The 21622-nt window shown below is 44.8% G+C and overlaps 2 protein-coding genes across 14 annotated transcripts in view; both read left to right on the top strand.

The window, feature by feature from the left end:
- The window catches only part of PXYLP1 (2-phosphoxylose phosphatase 1), a 71044-nt gene extending 68935 nt beyond the window's left edge, over window positions 1-2109 (top strand). For all 7 annotated transcript variants that reach the window (XM_042955840.1, XM_042955842.1, XM_042955841.1 and 4 more), the window contains one exon: window positions 1047-2109. In XM_042955840.1, coding sequence (XP_042811774.1) covers window positions 1047-1987 — 941 coding nt within the window. In that variant the 3' untranslated portion in view covers window positions 1988-2109. The remainder of the gene's footprint in view (window positions 1-1046) is intronic.
- A 7361-nt stretch (window positions 2110-9470) lies between these two features.
- The window catches only part of ZBTB38 (zinc finger and BTB domain containing 38), a 143804-nt gene continuing 131652 nt past the window's right edge, over window positions 9471-21622 (top strand). For 4 of the 7 annotated variants that reach the window (XM_042903780.1, XM_042903782.1, XM_042903776.1 and 1 more), the window contains exon 1: window positions 12518-12960. The gene's annotated coding sequence lies outside the window, so the exon portion shown is untranslated. Of the gene's footprint in view, window positions 9487-12517; window positions 13103-21622 lie in introns of those variants that run through there. The other 3 variants (XM_042903783.1, XM_042903781.1, XM_042903778.1) reach the window with 3 other exon arrangements.

Genomic DNA, 21622 nt, shown 5'->3' with positions numbered 1-21622 from the left:
GGGGCCTGCATGTGGCTTACCCTCTCTGAGAATTCATATCTGTTGCTGAGATTCCATCACCCCTACATCCTACTGCTTGGAGGGTGAGCTTGCAGATTGTTTTCTGTTTGAAGATAAGGCTTTTCTTTTTTTTTTTTTTCAAGATAATGTGTTACCATACTGTGGTGGTTCAAAAATAAAACTTGTTAAACTTTTAGTTAACAGGTAAATTTAAAATTTTTGTTCCTATGTTCCATTTATCCCATTTCTGTGCCCCTGTCATCCCCAGGTAACCATTGGTATTAGTTTCTTGCATGTCCTTCCAAAGGTTCTTTATGCAAAACACAGACACATTCTGTAGTTTATGCAAAACTACAAATATACATTCTTACTTTTCCCTCATTTTTATTTAAAAGGGCTATAATAAATGTACTGTTCTGCACTTTGCTTTTTTTCAAGTATTCTATCCGGTATCTGAGCAATCATTCCATATCTGTGCAGACAAAATATCCTTGATGAGCTGGTAACCCTGCGGCAGGATTAGACGGAATGCTGCTAGAAGGTTAGCAGAGAGCCTTCGCTTGGGAGAGTAGGGAGAATGAGGGAGAGAACTCCCCGGCAGTGAGGGGACTAGGGAGCCAGCAAGCAACTTTTTCTCTTTACCTGAGTGATTCCCATGGGCCCTCACTGCATACTAAAGAATGCTGTGTCCTTGGGCAGGTTGGAGAAAGCTCTCCTTAGGCCCATGCCAATTACAGCCTTGACGTCTACCAGCAGGGCATTTCCTGCCTTCTGAGGCCCACCAGTCACGATGCCCCTTCCCAGGGAAGGGGCTGGGCAAGAAGGGAGGGATTGGTGCTCCCCAGCTCTGCCCATCCCTTCATGGATGATAACCCCAAGGGGCTCCCTTCACGAGCTGATGGAGCTTCCACACGCTGGGGGATGGTTTTGGTTATATTCTCAGGCACTGATTTAAAGCATTGTAGAGTTGGCCACAGACTTGACTTCCCTTTGCTACTCCTTCTGCTGAGCTAGTAGTGAGGGCAGCTCGTGTCCCTTTGTTTCAGGAGTCGTGCAGCATTTGCAGAATGGCCAGCTGCTGAGGGACATCTATCTAAAGAAACACAAACTCCTGCCGAATAACTGGTCCACAGACCAACTTTACTTGGAGACCACTGGGAAAAGCCGGACGCTCCAGAGTGGGCTGGCCTTGCTTTATGGTTTTCTCCCCGATTTTGACTGGAAGAAGATTCATTTTAGGCACCAGCCAAGTGCTCTCTTCTGCTCCGGAAACTGCTATTGTCCCCTGAGAAACCAGTATCTGGAAAAGGAACAGCGTCGCCAATACCTCTTACGTTTGAAAAACAGCCAGCTGGAGAGGACCTACGAGGACATGGCCAGGATCGTGGATGTCCCCACCAAACAGCTTCGAGCGGCCAACCCCATAGACTCCATGCTCTGCCACTTCTGCCACAACGTCAGCTTCCCGTGCACCAGAAATGGCTGTATTGACATGGAGCACTTCAAGGTGATCAAGACACATCAGATAGAGGACGAGAGAGAGAGGCGGGAGAAGAAACTGTATCTGGGCTATGCACTCCTGGGCGCCCACCCCATCCTCAATCAGACCGTCACCCGGATGCAGCGTGCCGTGGAGGGCAGGAAAGAAGAGGTCTTCACCCTCTACTCTGCTCACGATGTCACCCTGTCACCAGTTCTCAGTGCCTTGGGCCTTATGGAAGCCAGATTCCCAAGGTTTGCAGCCAGGTTGATCTTTGAGCTCTGGCAAGACAGAGAAAAGCCCAGTGAGCATTCTGTCCGGATTCTTTATAATGGTGTTGATGTCACGTTCCACACCTCTTTTTGCCAGGACCACCACAAGCATTCTTCCAAGCCCATGTGCCCCCTAGAAAACCTAGTCCGCTTTGTCAAAAGGGACATGTTTGTGGGCCTGGGGAGTAGTACTAGTACTAATTATTATGATGCATGTCACAGGGAAGGATTCTAAAAGGTGAGCAGCACAGTGCTCATAGAATCTATGCCAATAGAGAGGGATGGGAAGGGTCTGCTTCTAGTTCTGTCTGTTGCCAAGGGTTTAAGATTATTGATTTATAAAGGCTAGAAATTGTGTTTTAGAGCCACGTAGATGGTTGGGTTGAACAGTAAGTACGTCGCTATAATTGGGTACACGAGTTAGTTACTTGGTACGTAATGGCCAGTTCACAGAGAAAGGGAAGGTACTTTCATCAGAGCCAGACTTTGCTTACAACACCAGAATAATAATTCAATACTCAAAGTTGGCGATCCACATGTATATTATTTTGATCCGCCATGGTACTATATGATGGAACCAGCAAACCTCAGCCCGCATTTTCTTCACCTGGGACAATTTTACCTTGTCCTAACTTCAAGAAAACATTTCCTGAAGTGATTTATCTGAAATAGGGGTCGGCAAATTTTTTCGGTACAGGGCCAGATAGTAAAGATTTCAGACTTTGAGGACCCAAAGGCCACATACAGTCCTCACTGTTCAGCTCTGCTCTTGGAACATGAAAGCACCCACAGACAGCACATAGCCAGACGAGTGTGGCTGTGTTCATGGGCTGCAGTGTGCTGACCCCTGACCTCAGAAAACTGGCTCCTCTATACAGTTTGCACTTTCCGCGCTTTAAGAAGCAATTGAACGCAGAGAATTATTCAGTGGTGCCTCCAGTAACCTCCACTAGACACACCGAATTTGGTCTATATCTGGTGTTACAATAAAACTTGAGGGGAAGTAAATATCAAATCCGAATGAATCATAGAAAAATTGTTAGAATAATACTTGATGTTCATGATGATCGTGGTAGATGATAGTTTTAAGTGTGTTTTAAATATTTGTCTGCTGTAGTCTCTTTGCTGTATATGCTGAGATTTTTGTATTCCATTTAGTATTTTTATAGTCTGGGAAAATATTTTCTAAGGCCAGTTTTAGATGTGCTCTTATTCCTATGTGATATTCAATTTACTGTACCTGCTTGGTGGTTAGAAGGAAAGCCAGAAGCTGAATTCAGGCCCTTTCTTCCAGTAAAACTAATTATGGCCCATTCCCTTTGAGCAGCCCTAGAATTAGATCAGTTTTTAAACCATTTTCGTCAATTTCAAATGGTAAATTCTAACTGATTTTTAAATAAGTTTTTGGAAGAACTTTGTTACTAGATAGTTAAATAAGCTTTATAAGGTATTTTATATATTAGAAGCAATTATAATGAAATCTGTGGTTTCTGAACTAAAATGGTGCTAGTTCCTTGTGAAGAAATGTAAAGTGCAGGTGAGACTTTCCTGTGTCGTTGGCATTCCAAACTTTTTGTTTTTGTCTAATGTTGCCTTTGGATACCTACGTCCATTTCTATAAATAAATTTTTGAAGAATACTCGTACATACAAGTCATGGTTTGTACCTATGGGTCTTTTCAAGTAAGTTCCGGTATTTTAGAAATGTATCCTTTTGTTGTTGTTGGTATAAGTAAAAATGTTGCAAATTAGAAAACTCTCCAGTACATGCGAGAAAAGAGAAAAGAGGCCAGGACCCGTGGCCCAGCTGCAGGCTGCGCATGGGGCCCAGAGGACATGCACAGCTAGTGGCCTTGGACTGGTTTGAAATCCATTTACACAGCTCCTTTCATTGCTGAAAATCGTGCGGTCTCTTGAGTACTTAGACCTAATCGGTTGGTTTTTGCTTCCACTCACGGTATATTTGAATTAGGACTGCTAAACACAGCTTGAAGATTTAAAACCAAAAGTGAATCAGAAGATGTTTTAAAAATCAGTTGGAAACGTCTCTTGATAAAGGTAAATATTTTGGATAAAAGTCAACATTAAAAGCATAGGTAAGAGGTTTTTGCCTCCCAAGACATCAGGTATGTACATCATTAATATACCTTCCTCAGCATCAAGTACTGAGACATCTCTCTCCATAAACAAACACTGAACACTGAGCCGAGATTAATGCATTTAGTTCTTGGTTTCTGGGCAGTGGTCTTAATGGCTTAGTTCATGGCAGGTGTGGTGCAAATTCAGCTTTCTTGTTTCTATGATTAAAATTAATACATGCTCACTGGAAAACAATCAAATTATACTGAAAGCGGCTTCAAGTGAAGTTCTCTTTTCTCACCTCCAGAGAGAACACTGTGAGCTGTTTGACAGATACTCTTCCAGAAATTTTCCATGCAGATGTACAAATATATGTAATTTTTAAATAAGATCACTTTGTATATATTGTTCTGTGATTTGCTTCCCTTAAAATATATTTCTTATTAACTTACTTCCCTTAACAGTATGTCTTGGAGGTATTTCCACATTGAGATAGATGATAGGTAGGTAGCTAGCTAATATTTGCATAATATTTAATGATATAGATGAGACTTTTTAAAAATTTTTTTTCATGATTATTTATTTTTGAGACAGAGAGAGACAGAGCACGAGCTGCGAAGAGGCAGAGAGAGAGGGAGACACAGAATCCGAAGCAGGCTCCAGGCTCTGAGCTGTCAGCACAGAGCCTGACGCAGGGCCCAAACCCGCAGACTGCAAGATCATGACCTGAGCCGAAGTCAGACGCTTAACCAACTGAGCCGCCCAGGCTCCCCTAAAGACATATTTTTAAAATATTAAATGAATGAAACTGAAACTTAAAACCAAGGTACTAAAATGAGACCACAGGCTTTTGAGGTACACAGAACAAGCAGAAGCCGGTGATTGTACACGTTAATTTTGTAGCCCAATTGAGCAGTTAACCCTTTTTCAGTACAGCTGCAGATATTAACATGGCTAAAGTGTTTCTCAAATTTCACTGATAAACAATTGGAGAACTTAATACTGCTATTAACCCTATTTGAGGATCTTCGAGGCTATAGCAGAATTAGGCTTTTGAAAGAGGTGAGTAATTCCTTTGCCTAGGACCCCTAAAAACTGATACACGAGAGGCAGGGATGCATGCTTCCATTTCTGTGAGTCTTCAGGAAGCCTTCTGAACAGATTTAGCAGCCCAAGCTAGTGTGGGTGTACCCGGGTGTGTTTAAACACAGCCCCAAGTACAGAGCAGAAAACAGCTAGGGTTTTTACATTGAAGTACTGGCTTCAATAGTGGCCAGAGTTCTGGCCTGGGCCCCAATTAACTCCCATTGCTCAAGGCCACTGAACTAAATGTTGGTACCTGCTCTGTAGCCATCTCATGAATAATAATACTTGTGCTTGAGAGGAACCAGCCGAATTCAGAGTGTCTGGTCAGGCTGTCCTGGGCCTCTGAAACCCACTTGCCAGCTGAGACTGGCCTTGATGTGAGGAGCAGGTATCACTGGAGGGTCCACTTGGCTCTTCCCAGAGCTGCAGGGCCCTTCAGCAGGGGGCGGCCTGAGGCCTGGCTTCTGGATACCTGGGAGCAGTAAAGGCACCATTTTGGGGTCACACTTTCCTTGAGAAATGCCCCACAAGCATTTCTTTATCAATCTAAATGCTCTCAAGAAGTTCCTATTACCACTAACACAAATGAGGAAGCAGGCTGGAGGGGGGTACGGGGGTGAAGTCACTTTTCCAAAAGAAGAGCCAAGCCTAGTGTCCAACCCAAGTGTGTGTGACACCGGTCAACTTCATAGCGCTCGTACTGTGTAACACATCATGGAAAAGTCTTTTCCTAGACTAATTTCACCCTCCCAATAGCCCTGCAAGATACCGTATTTGCTGGTGAATATCAATGAGTACTAAAACATAGTGGGGTTACAACTGTTAAAAATTTAAATGATCAGGAAAATATTCCAGCTGTGCCTCTGACCATCTGTGGTTGCTGCTTTTCTTATGAAAAAAACCACATAATATAAAACTAATCTTTGCAGTAATGTTATACTCAGCCATTAAGGGATGGCATCAAACATAATGTTTAGCCTTCAGGGAGGGCCCAGTCTTCCATCTGTAAAGGAGATAGGGTAGTTTGGGGGGCGTGTTTGAATAGGGAGACCAGCTGTCCTGGTTTGCCTGGGACTAAGGAGTTCCCCAGGATGAGGGACTTTTCATTGCTAAAATTGAGCACGTTCCAGGCAAACTGCGACAGGTTGGTTACCCCAGGGTTACATGAGACATGTGTCAGGTAGTACCATCATTCCCACTTTATAGAAACAGGTAAGTGTGATGGCGTGACCCATTTGAGGTTTCACACAGTATGCAGCAGAGGTAGGACTCAAAGCTCTTGCCCATTTAACTCAAAGGACCATGTTCTTAAACAAGATACGACAGTGCCTCTCAAAACCATTTAGGACTTTGGGTGCCACAGAAACCTGAATACAATGGTTAAGCAAATAAAGCCTTTCATTTTCCCCAGTGGCCCGAGAGTCAGAAACCCAGACTGCTATTTACATCTTACCGGCTGGAACAGGATCCATTGGCCCACCTCCACTGCAAAGGAATCTAGGAGAATGAATATTTTTGTTGGGCACATTGCTGTCTCTTTTTTTTTTTTTTTTTTTAGTATTTTTTAAATGTTTATTTTTTTGAGAGAAACAGAGCGTGAGTGGGGGAGGGGCACAGAGAGAGGGAGACACAGAAACTGAAACAGGCTCCAAGCTCCAAGCTGTCAGCACAGAGTCTGACGTGGGGCTGGAACTCATGGACCATGAGATCGTGACCTGAGATGGAGTCGGACACTTAACCAAGTGAGACACCCATGCGCCCCCAGGTGCCTCTTAATAAGGAAGAACGGGGAGTGGATATTGGGAAGACCACGACTCTTCCCCAGCAGCTGGCAGTGTCTCCTTCCTGGGACAGCCACATCCAATGAGTAGGCAAGGCAGGGATTGAAAACCCTGGGGACAATGCTGAGGGGCCATCCCTGTTTCAGCACTCCCCATGGCATCAGCGGAGGCCTCATGACTGCATCACAGTCCACTTCTGCCTCATCTCCTGCCTCCCCTTCCTCCGCAGCATTGGCCCCAAGAACATTCACGAGTAAACTTCCCACGTGCATCCCTCTTAGAGTCTGCTCCTGGGAACAGACCTGCAACAGAAGGTAAGCAAAGCCCAGGGCCTCTGCTAGTCTGGGCAGTAAAACTGGGGTCAGTTGCTTGAAAGGGATAGTATATCTATTGATGACAAATTTCTTCTATCTCTGCCTTTGAGGGGCTTAGTGTGGCAGTTCAGTAAGTGCACAAGAAGCAATAGGAGAAACTTGATCTTGAACAGCCCAAAGCTGATTACACAGAGCTGTTCTACCAAGACTTTCCATTTATTGAACACATACCAGGGGCTGGACACTGGCAGAGCCATTATGTCTCATGGGCTGTGTAAGCATTTATTATCTCCATTTTACAGGTAAGGAGACCGGGGCCCAGAGGTAGGCCTCTGCCCAGGATCCCACAGTCAGTAGGAAGTGGCAGATTCAGGACTGGAGAGTGGGTTTTCCCAGACAACAGACCTCTTCCAGCTCCCTTGGCGCTCCGCTTCCTCCGCCCCCTTACTCCACTACCCTCCTACAAGTGAATAAGCAAAGCCTGAAAACTGCCATACAGCTGAGTCAACGTTAGTCCAGGGAATGATCTCTGTTACATTCGTGATTCCAGCTCCCTCCATTTCTCTTCCCACTTTTTTCTAAGGCAGCATTTCTAAGAAAGTAGGATCATCTTCTCATGGGTTGTTTTAGCCTGCGTTCTGAGAGCAGTCTGAGGGGGAAAAAAAACCCCAAAAAACCCTTAAGTGTAGGTGTTTATGAGGGAACGTTGTCCTGAAGACAGGAGCGAAGGACAGGGAAGGTGACAAAGGGAAGAGGGAAAGCTGCAGTGGGGCTGTGGGCCGAGCTGCCACGGTCACCGGTGGCTCCAGCCCACGCGACCTCCTGACAAACCTGAGACGCAGCTGAACCATTCACCCGGAGGAAGACCAGAGGGACGTTGACCCCTTGCTCCCATCCTTGGCTGTCTGCCCCCTGTTGCTGGGTCGGACGCGCAGGAGTGCAGAGGGTTCACCTGGGCACCCTGGCGTCCGAGAAGCCTTGAGGCAGAAAACAAGAGCATAAGATGCTGTCAGGTCAAGGCCTGCATGGACTCAGTCGCCACAACAGTGGGCGTACAGAGACGTTAGGCCGAGAGAGGATGGGGAAGGCAGCAGGAGACGTGTTCGACGTGAGGAGGAGTCAGTGTTCACTGAGCGCCTCAGGGTCCTGGGCACTGTGCTGTGCTTTGCAAGCAAAGCCTTGTTTCTGTCTCATAGCAATCCTGTGGCCCTGAGATCATCCTTCTTGTCTCCCATTTTTAAGCTGGAGAAAGAAGCTGAGAGGAGAGGTCATCCTCCGAGGCCTCCCAGCAGGGAAGTGGCAGACCTGGGAGTCAAAGCAGCAGACTCCCGAGCCCCTGCTCATCATCACTCCACCTTCGCAGTAAACATTCCTCACGGGCCCCATGTGAGTGTGTGAGGGTTTACTAATACATGCTAAGTCCACACTCGATATTTCTCTCTGGTGCATGGACTGTACAAATCAAACCATGCCCCTCCTTGTTGAAACCCCTTGGTCCTCCCCTACCTTCTAGAGAAAATCCAAGTTCCCTAAGGTGACTCACAAGGCCAAAGGGGTTGTGCACAGACTGCCGTCTTTGACACGTTTCTTGCGTGCCTGGGAGAGAGAAAAAAGGCCAATGTCACCATGTGGGATGCCAGGTTTGTAGAATCTCTGAAGGGGACCGTCCTGTCCGGAGCCCCCCAGCCAATCTTCCTCAGGACCTAGCAACCTCCCAGTCTTTCACTTTCTTCTGCTTCCCCATTTGTGTCTGAAGTAGGATATCCCAGAAAAGGAAAGAGCTTTGGAACCACACAGGCTGAGTTCAAAACCAGTTCTGCATCGCTTCCTATTGTAAGCTGTGAGACCACAGATTCCCCGTCTGTAAACTGGGGGTGATACCTCCTGTGAGAGTGTACATAAAGTGCTAGGCACAAGGACACCTCTATAATCACTATTGTCCCCAAGTTATTCTTTCTTTTAACTGCTCTGACACAAGGAAACCAGCTGGAGCCGGGATATGCTCCTGCCCGTTAAGCCAGAAAGCCCATCTGGAGCCATAATATCATGCTCTAGGCATACAACTACCTGGGCTCCTGCACTTCCCTTTGGAGGTGAAAAGAACTCGAATCTTCCGAGTGCTGCCTTTGTGCCCAATGCCGTATTTGACACCTTACGTAAACATCTCAGCTATTCCCAAAGGGAAATTAAGCTCATAGCTCATCCTTTCCCCATGTTTCCTTCATTATCTATATCTAACCTCCCTCTTTGGCGTTAGAGTTACTGCCCATCGCAGAAGGAGCAGCTGATCAGAGTCCAGCAAAGGAATTGAGTCATCGGCTTTAGGTCAATTGGTCTAGCCCCTCCTTAGCCCCTAGAGAAGCAGCTGCTGAAGCAGCAGCCCGGGAAGTGGCACGCACCTCGACAGAAGACAGATCCTGCCCTCTGTGCTTCAGCTTTAGGGAGTTGCTACCCTCTGTGCCCTGGGAGAGACAGGTAAGATGCTCCTCCATTCTCCCTCCTCCCCCATGGCTGGTGTGCTCCTGGCAGTGGTGCCTAGGAGTGGCAAGTCCTTCTGGTCGTAGCTGGCTGGCTTCCTCCTAGCTTGGGAGTCAAGCATGTCTTGGTTAAGCACTTCCTAGGTGAGAAATCCTTTCTGGAGCCTTTCCGCAAGCTGGCCAGAAACTGAGCTGCCACAAGCCTGAGGTTTAGCTCTGGAGTGTGCAGGGCACGGTTGGGAAGGGGCGCCACACTGCCGTCTAGTGTCAACTCTGCCTGGCCCTTGTTCTATGGCGTTTCCTCTTTCCCAGCAAACTGAAGCTCCCTCTGGTGGCCTAGGAGTCACCTCTCCTCTCCACTTGCCTATACAGTAGCCCACACTTGTCCTTAAGGGATACATTCCAGGACCCCCAGTGGATGCCTAAAACCGCAGATACTGAACCCTATATATACGATGTTTTTTCCTGTACATACATGCACATAATAAAGTTTAATTTATAAATTAGCACGGTAAGACAATATTAATAATAAAATAGAAAAATTATAACAATATGCTGTAATAAAAGTTCTGTGAATGTGCTCTCTCTCTCTCCCTCCTTCCCTCAAAATATTGTACTGCACTCACCCTCCTTTCTATGATGATGTGAGATGATCAAATGATGAGATGAAGTGAGGTGAACACGTAGGCACAGTGATGTAGCATTAAGCTGCTACTGATCTGAGGATAACTCAGAAGGAAGATCATCTGCTTCTGGATCACATTTGACTGGGGGCTGAAACCATGGAAAGCAAAACCGCAAATAAGGAGGGGGGAGCGCTACCACATTGTCTTCAGGATGTAGCAAGTAGAAACACTCTGTATCCAAATGGTTTCACCCCAGCTGCCCTTTGGTCCCACTGGTGACCCAGCTGTTCGGCATTCTCAAAAACTGGCTCCCTGATGAATGGACTGATCATTATATCGACCTTCAACCGATGAATCCTGACGGACTACTGTCCACCTAAAAAGTTAACGCTAAGTGACTGGCCAGTTGGCTGATTAAGTTTCTAAACCACAAATCACTTGACCTACTGGCTTTTTAACTGACCTTCTAACACTAAATAAGTAAATATCTGATAAGCTTGAACTGCCTGCCTGCTAACTCTTCCACTAACCAGCTGAATGACTGATGGCCCAGCAGAGGACCTGCAGACTGACAGCCTGGCTCCATAACTAAGGGTAACAGAAGGACGGAAAGAGAGACTGCCCCATCCTCATGGCCTGAGACTTGATGAGGCCCAATGCTTCATCCGCTGGGGACTTGGAGCCCTACTCTATCTCCTTTAGCACCACTTCAAAACTACAGAAAGGGCAACCAGAAAACTGATCCTCTGATTTACTTCTAGTGAAGTTCTTAATTAGGGACCAAAAGATAGGTTCTGATTTTGTTTTCAAAATCGTGGTTACACAGCTATGTTTATCTGGGAAAAGTGTTCACAGCTTTCACTGGATTCTTAAAAGAGTCCAGCAGACACATTCAGAACTACTGCTCTGGAAAAGGCCTCAGCAAACATTCAGATAAGCAAACCCCTTACCTGAATTTAAATTCCATTTATCCCTCCCATTAAGCCAGTGATAGGAAGGTAACAGGAAGAGCCAGAGTCATAATCGACATGGATGTAGTAGGAAGGATAAAGGCTGAGCTGTGTGTGAAGTTCCCAAAGAGAGGCCCAAAGAAATCAACATGTGTTCTTTTGGCCTGGAGGCCACACTTAGCCCAAGGTAACCTCAGCTCTGGGAGAGACTCTTTGAACTGAGATGGATACATTTATCAGGACCATTGTCTGGAGCATGGAGTATGTGTAAGTGTATGATCATGAGTAGCTATATGGCTGTGTGTATTTACACAGCAGTGTGCTCACAAGGGTGGGTATGACAGAGCTGTATGGCTATGGGAATGAGTGTCCTTTGGGTCAAAGTATGCATCTAAATGGCTTTGTGAGTAGATTTACACGTGTGCTCACTCCAGGATCCCTCCAGTGTTTTTTGGAGTTAAGACAGATTAGGAGCAAGAATTTCTTTTTTTATTTTTTTATTTTTTTTAACATTTATTTATTTTTGAGTTTTTTGAGACAGAGAGAGACAGAGCGTGAACAGGGGAGGGGCAGAGAGAGAGGGAGACACAGAATCTGAAACAGTCTCCAGGTTCTGAGCTGTCAGCACAGAGCCTGACGCGGGGCTCGAACTCACAGACCATGAGATCATGCCCTGAGCCGAAGTCGGACGCTTAACCGCTTAACCGACTGAGCCACCCAGGCGCCCCAGGAGCAAGAATTTCTTAAGGTGAGATCATCTGCAGACATGCCAGCAGCCCACATCAGAAATCTGAGAATCCTCAACTCCTTCCTCCCCCTGAGCCTTTATCACCAACTCAGTCCACACTGCCATTGTCACCATTGGTTATTATCACATCTCCCTAGACTACAGCTCGGTTTTCAATGCCCTCCCCTGGGGAACCTTCCCAACCACCACAGTGACCTTAATAAAATGAAATTAGGGTCGCAGTGCACCCCTGTCTGAAAGGGAGAACAGTTTTAAACTGTCAGGGGATGTCGCCATCTCATTAACTCGAAGGTCCTTTTAAGGTCGTTGCTCTGCTCGTTGGGGACTCTGAGCTCTCGAGGCCGCAGAATTTGTACGCATGGCCCCTCAGCCTGTTCCTAAGCCACACCCCCAAGGTTTTAGCTCCGAAGCTTCTTCCTCCAGGCCATGAGGCGCTGCCCCTACATCTGACAGCTCAGAGATATCACAAACCGCTGTAATTGCCTAAATGCAATTTGCAATTGTAACTGACAGAGGTCCCAAATCCGTTCTAACCCGGGACTCCTCCCCAAGATACAAAGAGCCAGAGCAGCACAGGCGTACACGACTCCCCCGTGGTGCGGAACCAGCAGCCGCAAAGTGAAAACGGAAATGTGCGTGCGCAAAGAGAACAGTAGGCACTACGACTCCCAGAATCCTCCTGACCAAGATTCCATTTCCCAGAAAGGCCCTCGGGGTCCCCACCCCGGAAATGCGCTCTTTTGCGAAAGCAAAACGTGGGACCAGCCTAGCAGTGGAGAAGGTTTCTGAATGGGTAGAACGGAGCGAAATTTGTAGAGTGTTTGCCTCCAGAGGTCGTTCGTGAGTCAGAGAAACCCGGACTTTGGAGGGAAAAGACCTGGCCACAGTCCTTCCGCGCTTCTCGGTGCGGTGTGCCGGTTCTTCTGCCGGCCCTTCTCAGCTTTTGCACTCTCTCCGCCTGCTCTGGCCTTGCCTGCCTGCGGAGGCTACAGACTCTCTGCCCACCCCCGGGCGTCTCTGAAGGTAGAGACCTATAGCGAGGCAGTCCTATGTACCCTTGTTCCCTGCATTGCCTGTCTTTCGCCGGGAATTCATACTGGATGGAATTCTTTTAACGACTTTTGAACATTTCTGCAGAATCTTGGTTGGTCAGTATTCCATTACATCTGCATAACGGCATTTTAAGGAATATGCAGTCCGGCTCAGCCTAGTTAAAAGGGACATCGAGGAGAAAATAATAGTGAAATATATAAAAGACTAATAATCCAAATATAAGTCAATAAGGAAAAGGTAACCCAATTGAAAAATGGACAAAGAATATGAACAGGCAATTCACAGAACAAGAAATAATTAACCAAAACAACACATGTTAAGATTTCCAACATTACTAGTAATCGAGAAAAATACAATATAAAACAGCAAGCTGTTTATTTTCACCAAAAAATGCTATTAGATAGTTAAAAGAATAATAGGGTTGCTGATGATGTTTCTGACATCAAGCCTGTTCATCGAATTCGATGTTGATGTGAGCGTAAATCGGCACAGTGCTTTTAGTAGGCAATGGGCTATGTTTATCAGCCTTAAAACGCCTGCGTTCCCTTTGAGGTGGGGAGGGGCTGACGCAGAGCGGTCGGGGCTACGGGAATAGACGTAGTGGGAGGGACTGAAGGAATGGGCGTTAAGGGGAGGGCATAAAGGACTGGAATGTAAAGGGCGGGGATCTGTAGGACCGGGAGTGATTAGAAAGGACTGGGGTTGGCGGAGAGGGAAAGGGACAAAGGCTTGGGGGAACCAAGAGGCACTTGAAAGGATAGGGGGAAGTGAGAACAAATGGCAGTGGGAGGATTAAGGGGGATTAGAAACAATGGAAGAAACTTGATGGGGACCGGCAGGGATTAGGAAGGTAAAATAGAAACACCTGGCTTTCAGTGAATTGACCTAGAGCCACTGGCATTACAAGACCTGCCATCATTGAGCAAGGCCGTTGTGGAAGAATGAGGTTTGTTAGCAAACAGGAAATACTGACTTTCAGAGTGCTACTAACTGTGCCTTGCAAGGTTCTTTTACTTCCTCTCCTCTTGGCTCTGTTTTCACATTGTAGTTTGTTTCTAAACGCAACCTGAGATCTTTAAAAACTCCTTAATCTGAAACTTCTGATGGTGAATGGCTTGTATCTTTCCCATGTGATCCTCAGATGCAAAATAGGCATTTCAGCTGCTTCAAGTAGAAAGTTACTGTGTCACTTTTAAAACTCGGAAATGCCCCAAATCCTGGGAAGGCATCAACAATGGGTCTCTCTGTAATAGAATGCAAGAAGTAGGCATAAAGGGGTGTAAGTCCCAAGACTCTTCCACTTCTCTCTTGGTTTGAGGCAAGCGTTCTTTTAGCAAATAGAGGGCCCTGTGGTCCCTGGCTTCTTCTGTGGTTCATGCTGTTTTCCACACAGTGAACCACAGGGCAACCAGATAGCAAGAATTGGCAAAGGGACAGGGCTGTAAAGGGCTGAATTTGCAGCCCTAAAAATGCACATATTGAAGCCCTAACACCCAGTACTTTAGAATGTGACTGTATTTGCAGATAGGGCCTTTCAAGAGGTATTTATGTTAGAATGAGGCCGTTTTAGGTGGGCCCCAATCCAGTCTGACTGGTCTCCTTATAAGAATAATAAATTAGGACACAAAAAAGACACACTAGGGATTTGCACGCACAGAGAAAAGGCCATGTGAAGACATGGCAGAAGGCAGCCATCTGCAAACCAAGCAGAGAGGCCTCAGAGGACACCAGCCCTTGCTGACATCTTGATCTAACATCCTCCAGAACTGTGAGAGAATTAATTTCTGTTGATTAGACAACCTAGCCTATGTTGTGTTGTGTTATGCCATCCCTAGAAAACTATTAGGGGGCCTTCACAGGTCTGGGAAAATAAAAATTAATTCAAGTCCTCCAGTTAACTATTACTGGGAACTGTCTAGAAGTGCTTCCTTTGAGCATGGAAGAAGCCCCTTGCTGCACTCCCGTACACATATTTATTTTTTGTTCAGGAAATGTGGAGTCTGCTATTACAGGGCCTGAAAAGTTCCCAGGGGTGTTGCGGGGTCATTGAGTGCAAGGATCAAGAAAGAATTCTTGAAATGTTATGTGGTGCAACTTAGTTTATTTAAGCAGCACATAGGCAGGACCCATGGGCAGAAAGGACTGCGTTTTTTTGCTGTATGAACCTGGTAGTTATATACTTAGTGCTCAAGGGGGAGGGGACGTGCAGGGAGTGTTAGATCATAAATGTTTGCTTTGAATTTCTACTCCTAAAACCGCTTTTGTAACATTTCTCCAGTGCTTATCATTCGGTTTGGTATTAACTATGAGTGAGATGTATAGACTGTCATGAGGCCCTTTAAGAACGTAGCAGCCAGCATGTTGGCTCCTTACTGGAACTGTGCAGGCTGTAGATCAGCCAAAAGTGAACATTTCTCTGCTTCTGTCCCTCATCATTTCCCCCCTGGCCAATTTTCGGTCCTTAAATCTTGAAGGTTGTTGAAGGGTGCAGGCCTCATCTTCTGTGACTTCTTCAGGCTGACAGGGGTCATAGAGATGTCCCAACCTATGGACCAAAAATAGTCACTCTCTGTCCCTGCAAGTAACTATTATGGAAGGCTGTTGCTGTAGAGTCCAGAGTGGACATCAGGATGAATTTGTTTCAAGTAGTAAGGATCATATGTCGGCTGGGTGAAGGAGTCAGGAACTACTTGCAGGTATCTCAAGAATAGAGAACCAAGCAAACGAGACAACACATTATTATTATTATTATTATTATTATTATTATTATGAAAATAAGAAGAGCAATGAGAAGACCCTTTAGTGTGGATCACAGTCCACCTCCTGACCAGGAATGTAACCAGTCATTAAGTGACAATGTAGGATCTTTAAGAGCACCAATTTGATTATTCATATCAGTAAGTAATCTTCTTATATTTTTGTCATAATCCTGAATGTAGTTGCAACATTCCACTTTATTTATTTTTTTTAATGTTTATTTTTGAGAGAGAGACAGAGCGCAAGCAGGGGAGGGGCAGAGAGAGAGGGAGACACAGAATCCGAAGCAGGCTCCAAGCTCCGAGCTGTCAGCACCGAGCCCAAGCCCGACGTGGGGCTCAAACTCACAAACCTTGAGACCATGACCTGAGCTGACTCAGACGCTCAACTGACTGAGCCACCCAGGCGCCCCGCAACATTCCACTTTAATAACGGCACATGTTCCTCCTTGTGCTGCTGAGACATCTAATGCCATTCTATTTTGTAGAACTGCTTTATACATGAGTTATTTCAGAGTTTAATAATGCAATATTATTTTAAGGGTCATTTAAGGCCTTAATTGTGTTTGTCAAGGGCCTCCATGTGCCATATGACATTTTCTAAACCTACTGATAGAAGAAAAATAGATGTCAGATGATCATACCAATGGAACACAGATCCTGTCCATTGTTGTTTTGATATGGAAGATTAGCTGGAATTGTGATAGTCTTAGTGCTGTGGCCATGCGTCTAGCCATAATCTATAGTACATCTTCCATTCCAGCCTGGTGGAAGCCATGGCTGCATATTTGGCCCATATAACCGTTGTGTTCCATTAGGTGTTAGCCATCTGATGCCCGGTCACTTTGTCCAGTCAGTAGCAAACCAATCAATTGCCTATAAAGTGACAGTATGGTCACAGGCTTCTGGGGGAGCCATCCCATTTGGTGAGTATATTGAGCCATGAATCAAGGGTATGGTGTTTTCTGTTCCCAGCATAGGTCTTCTGGCTTAGTTGTCCTGTTGTGGTAATAAGCCATATAGATTCATCCCATATTTGATATCGTCCTTCCTGGATGATATCGATAGGAAGGACTGTGTAATTGGGGAATTTGTTGTTATGAGCCTACCTGTAGGTTGGCATATTCAGTTAAAATTTTAATAGATTTGAGGGTAAGAGAAAGGCATCTTATCGCATAGAGAGTCACATGTAACATCTATCATAGGCCAGCAAGAAACATTCTTTCTAGTAATAGAAATATCCCTCTATGTGCTAGTGTGGAGGTGATGTATCATATCAGCTATGTATTGATGTAAATAATGCCAATCTGTATCTTGTAAAGTAGAAACCCACCAAGGAAGGCCTGAAGTGCTTGATACGGGCAGTGAGCTACAAATCCAGCATGAATACTGGTTTTGTAGCTCCATGTAATGTTATACCGACTATAAAAAAGAGTTACCACTTAGGTATGGTGTGTAGATGGCAGGTAAAAGAAAAGAGACCTTCATGTTTTCTTATCTCGTTGTTGAAAAGGAATTTGAGATCTGCTGGTTCACAGGAATATGAGGGCACATCAACCAGTTCATTGTCATTCTCTGTTGAAGGGGTATAAGTTTAATTCAAGAAATAAGAGTCTATGTTGAGTGACCTTCTAGTTTTACCGCAGTGGAGTGCTTAAAATGACCCTGTAAGGTCATTTCCATTTAGGAGTTTGTTCTCCTGAGTTGTTTGCCTGCCAGTCTATTTTAAATAGACTAGTTCTCTGGGGTTTACTTGTAAAGAATTTTGAATTTCCTTAGGGTCCGGTTTTGGCAGTACTTTATTAGCATGTTTGTTAAGAGTTTTATGGACTAATCTAGTGTCTAATGAGAAGTGTAACATTACTTTAGTCTGGGACTGAGGATAAGTCAATGGTAAGGGTCAACCATATATTAATTCAAAAGGGCTTAACTCTAATCTTTCCTGTGGGGTAGTTCTTATTCCTAAGAGACCTATTTGTAAAAAAGTTACCCAGTTTTCTTGTGTTTCTATCCTCATCTTAGTAAGGTATCTTTTAAAATTATGGTTGGCCTTTTCAACTGTGCCTGGTGATTGAGGATGTCAGGCTATATGTAAAAAATATTTAATTTTATGGGTTTGGGCTACCTGTTGAGTTATTTGGGCTGTAAAGGATGGGGCATTGTCACCTTGAAGAGATCAAGGGAGCCCAAACTGGGGACCGATTTCCCTTAATAAAGTCTTTGTTACTTCAGTAGCCTTTTCTGTCTCACATGGGAAGACCTCCATCCATCCAGTAAAGGTGTTTATATAGACTAATGAATATTTATATCCCTTATAAGGTGGCAACTGTAAAATCAATTTGCTAGTCTTCCCCAGGGTATTTTCCACATCTTTGGGCAAGTGTTAAAAAACGAAGGTGGTCATAGTGCACCTTCAAGGTTAACCTGGGCACACACTGCACAAGACTTACATGCATTTTATAAAATGGCTCTTAATCCTATTCCATCAAATAAGGGTTTGGTGAAATTCCATAAAGCTTCTCTTCCCATATGAGTAGACTAGTGCAATCTTGTTGCTAATTTGCATTGTTTTTCCTTAGGGACAAAGATTTTTCCTTTATCACTTCTTATACCATCCCTCAGCAGTTTTAGTAGATTTTCCCCCAAGTGCTCTGTTGTTCCCTTCCATAGTATAAGTGGAAACCACAGTGCTTAAGAGATTAGAGACTGGTCTAAGACTCAGAACTAGTTTAGTTCAAGCTGTCACTTGGGCTGCCAAATTGTCTAAATTATTTCCTTTAGATTCTAAATTTGTTCCCTTTGGATGTCCTCTAAGATGCTTTACAGCAGCTTCTTTAGGGAGGTGAACTGCCTCTAACAGAGTTACAAATTTAAGTCCATATTTAATAGGGGAATTATGACTAGTTGATAATCCCTTTTACTTCCAGATGGCACCATATGCATGAAGTGCAAGGAAGGCATACACACACACACACATACACACACACACACACACACACTCTTAGACCTTTTTAAAAAATGTTTGTTTATTTATTTGTTGAGAGTGTGTACATGAGTAGGGGAGGGGCAGAGAGAGAGAGAGGGAGAGACAGAATCCCAAGCAGGCTCTGTGCTGACAGCAGCGAGCACCAGGTGGGGCTCCAACTCACATGAACTGTGAGATTCTGACCTGAGCCGAAACCAAGAGTCAGACGCTTAACCAACTGAGCCACCCAAGCGCCCCAACTCTTAGGCCTTTAGCTAACTGAAGAGTTTGCATGAGAACTATCAGTTCTGCCTTTTGAGCTGAAGCATTGGTTGGTAACGGGTTGGCTTCAGTAGCTTTCATGAAACTAACAATTACATACCCAGCTTTACTTTGTCCTTCTTACGTAAAACTCCTGTCGTCTATAAACCAACTATCTGTGGCTTGATCTTCTAGATCCAGACGTGGCTGGAATAGACTAATTCTATTGCCTCTTTGCATTCATGTTCAGGCAGAGTAGTAGCATGGCCTCGTCCAGGCATGAGGAATGCCGGATTTAGGGTTTGACAGGTTTGAGAACAGTACTGGGGGAATCTAAAGTATAGTTTGATCTTTAGTCATCACCGTGTCATTCACTGATGTCCTTTAGTTTCTAAAGGACAGTGATAAGAAGTCATCACTGTCATTGGCCTTCCCATTGAAAGTTTAGATGCTTCTACTAGCAATGCAGTGGCTGCTACTGCTCAGAGACATGCTGGCCATCCTTGGGCTGTACTTTCAGTGGCTTGAAAAAACATCCTATAGGTCTCAATTCATGCCCGTAGTTTTTGTGTTAGTACTCCTAGGGCGTGGCCCTGTTTTTCAACAATGAATAGGGTAAATGGGTTTTTCTAAGTTTGGTAGAGCCAGGGCCTGGCCGAAGATAGTTTAGTTTTTAGTTGTTGAAAGGCCCCCTGTTGTTCTTTGTCCCGTTTTAAAGGCTCTTATTTGGCCCCCTAGTGGCCTTATATTGAGATTTAGCAAAGACTCCAAACCCTGGAATCCATAGGTGGCAAAATCCAGCCATTCCTAAAAAGGTTTGGAGTCATTTTTTCTTGTGGCAGGAGGTCCCAATTCTATTATAGCTCTTTTTCTCTCAATTGACAGGAAATGATCTCCAGGAGTTAATTCATATCCTAAGTATTGTACTTTCTGTTTAGAAATTTAGAAATTAGAATTAGAAATTAGAATTTCAGCCTTTTAGGTGATACTCAGTATCCTCTCTCTCCAAGAAAGTTTAGTACACAATAGAATTATAGCCCAAGGCCCCTTTTGTGGGGCTGCATATTAAAATTTCATCAACATATTGTGATATTGTTCCTTGAGGCAATGTAAGATATCTAAGTACTCTACTGAGTGCCTTGCCAAACAAATGGGGACTATCTCTAAATCCCCATGGAAGGACTGTCCATGTAAGCTGCCATGCTTGTTCTCCTAAAGGAGTCCATTCAAAGGCAAATAGAGTCTGGGCCTCTTCTCTTAAGGGGATACAAAAGAAGGCATCCTTTAAATCAAGCACTGTAAACCATTCTCTATTGCCCAGAATTTGAGTCAATAATAGTATAAAGGTTTGGTACTATAGGGTGAATAGGGACTCTACCGCTTAGTTTATTGCTTTGAGGTCTTGTACCATTCTGTACTCACCATTAAGCTTCTTAACAGGCAAAATGGGAGTATTAAAAGGGGATAAACAAGGTTTAAGAATTCCATATTTAAGAAATTTACCTGTAAGTGGTTGGAGTCTAGCTCTGGCTTCTCTCTTAAGAGGATATTGTTTTTTGTGTGGAATAATAGCAAGATCCTTTAGACCTACTTTGATGTCATGGACCCATATTGCCTTCCCTGGGATGTCACAATTCCATGCTCATGGGTCTACTTGTTCCCAAACATTAGGGGGAATTCCAGGATGAATGCCTGGTTTTTCTTCAGCCCTCAGGGAAAAGAGACCATCCTCCTACCCAGTTAGTTTGAACTAGCTTCCCAACTTAATTAAACATGAAGTCCCTTCCCAGTAGGGAAGTGAGACAGGAAGGGAGAACCGGAAAAGAGTGGGTGATTAATGGTCTTCATATTTACAGGTTAAAGGAAAAGTTACTTAGCATGATTTAGATTCTGCTTCTATTCCGGTAATTTTATGTTTAGAAAGACAGGTCAGGCAAGAGTGCTGAACAAGGGCAGAGTAAGTGGCTCCCGTATCAATAAGAAAATCAGTGAACTTACTTCCCACGTCCGGGGTAATCCAGGGCTTAGCCACCTTGATGTTCAGGGAAGCCAGACCAGCTTCAGCCCCATAATGCCATCTGTTCGGGTTGTTGCTCTCAGGCTGGGAAATGAGTTCCTGTCTTCCCCTCTCTCTGGAGATAAGGACAGTCCCTTTTCCAGTGTCCCTCTGCTTTGCAAGTGGGATTGGCCCCTGCAGAGAGCATTTATTCAGACATTCTTTACTCCAGTGTCCAGTTTGGCCACACCTATAGTATGAGGTCTTACCTGAACTTCTGTCTGAGACCAGTTTCTTCTGCTGCCCTGGTTAGCCTGGCATTGTTGGGGATACACAATAATGGCAGCCAATATTTGAACCTTCATTCTACTCTGTTATTTTAGCCCTGTGGTCCTTCTCCTGTTTTAAAGCCATATCTCTGTTTTTAAAGACTCCAGTGGCCGCTTCCAGCAGCCACTGGGTTGGAGTTTGAGGGCCTAGGGCCATCTTTGCCAGTTTACAGTGAATGGTGCCGACTGGCTCATAAAATGCTTATTTAGGATAGCCATCCCTTCTGGTGTGTTTGGGTCTAAATCTGTATTTATAAGTTGCTTCTATTAAACACCCCTGAAATAAGGCTGGATTTTCAGCATTTGCCTTGGTCACTTCCTTAATTTTATCAGAATTGACAGGTGTAGAAAATCCTCTTTACACTCCCTCCAATAAATAGGTGACCGTATAGTCTCGTCTTTCCCTGCCAGGTCTGTCCTCTTGGTAGTTCCAGTAAGACTCAGCATTAG

This window comes from Panthera leo, chromosome C2 (assembly GCF_018350215.1).
Source record: "Panthera leo isolate Ple1 chromosome C2, P.leo_Ple1_pat1.1, whole genome shotgun sequence".
Lineage (NCBI taxonomy): Eukaryota > Metazoa > Chordata > Mammalia > Carnivora > Felidae > Panthera > Panthera leo.
The sequence above is the reverse complement of the archived record's forward strand: the minus strand, read 5'-3'. Positions and strand labels throughout refer to the sequence as shown.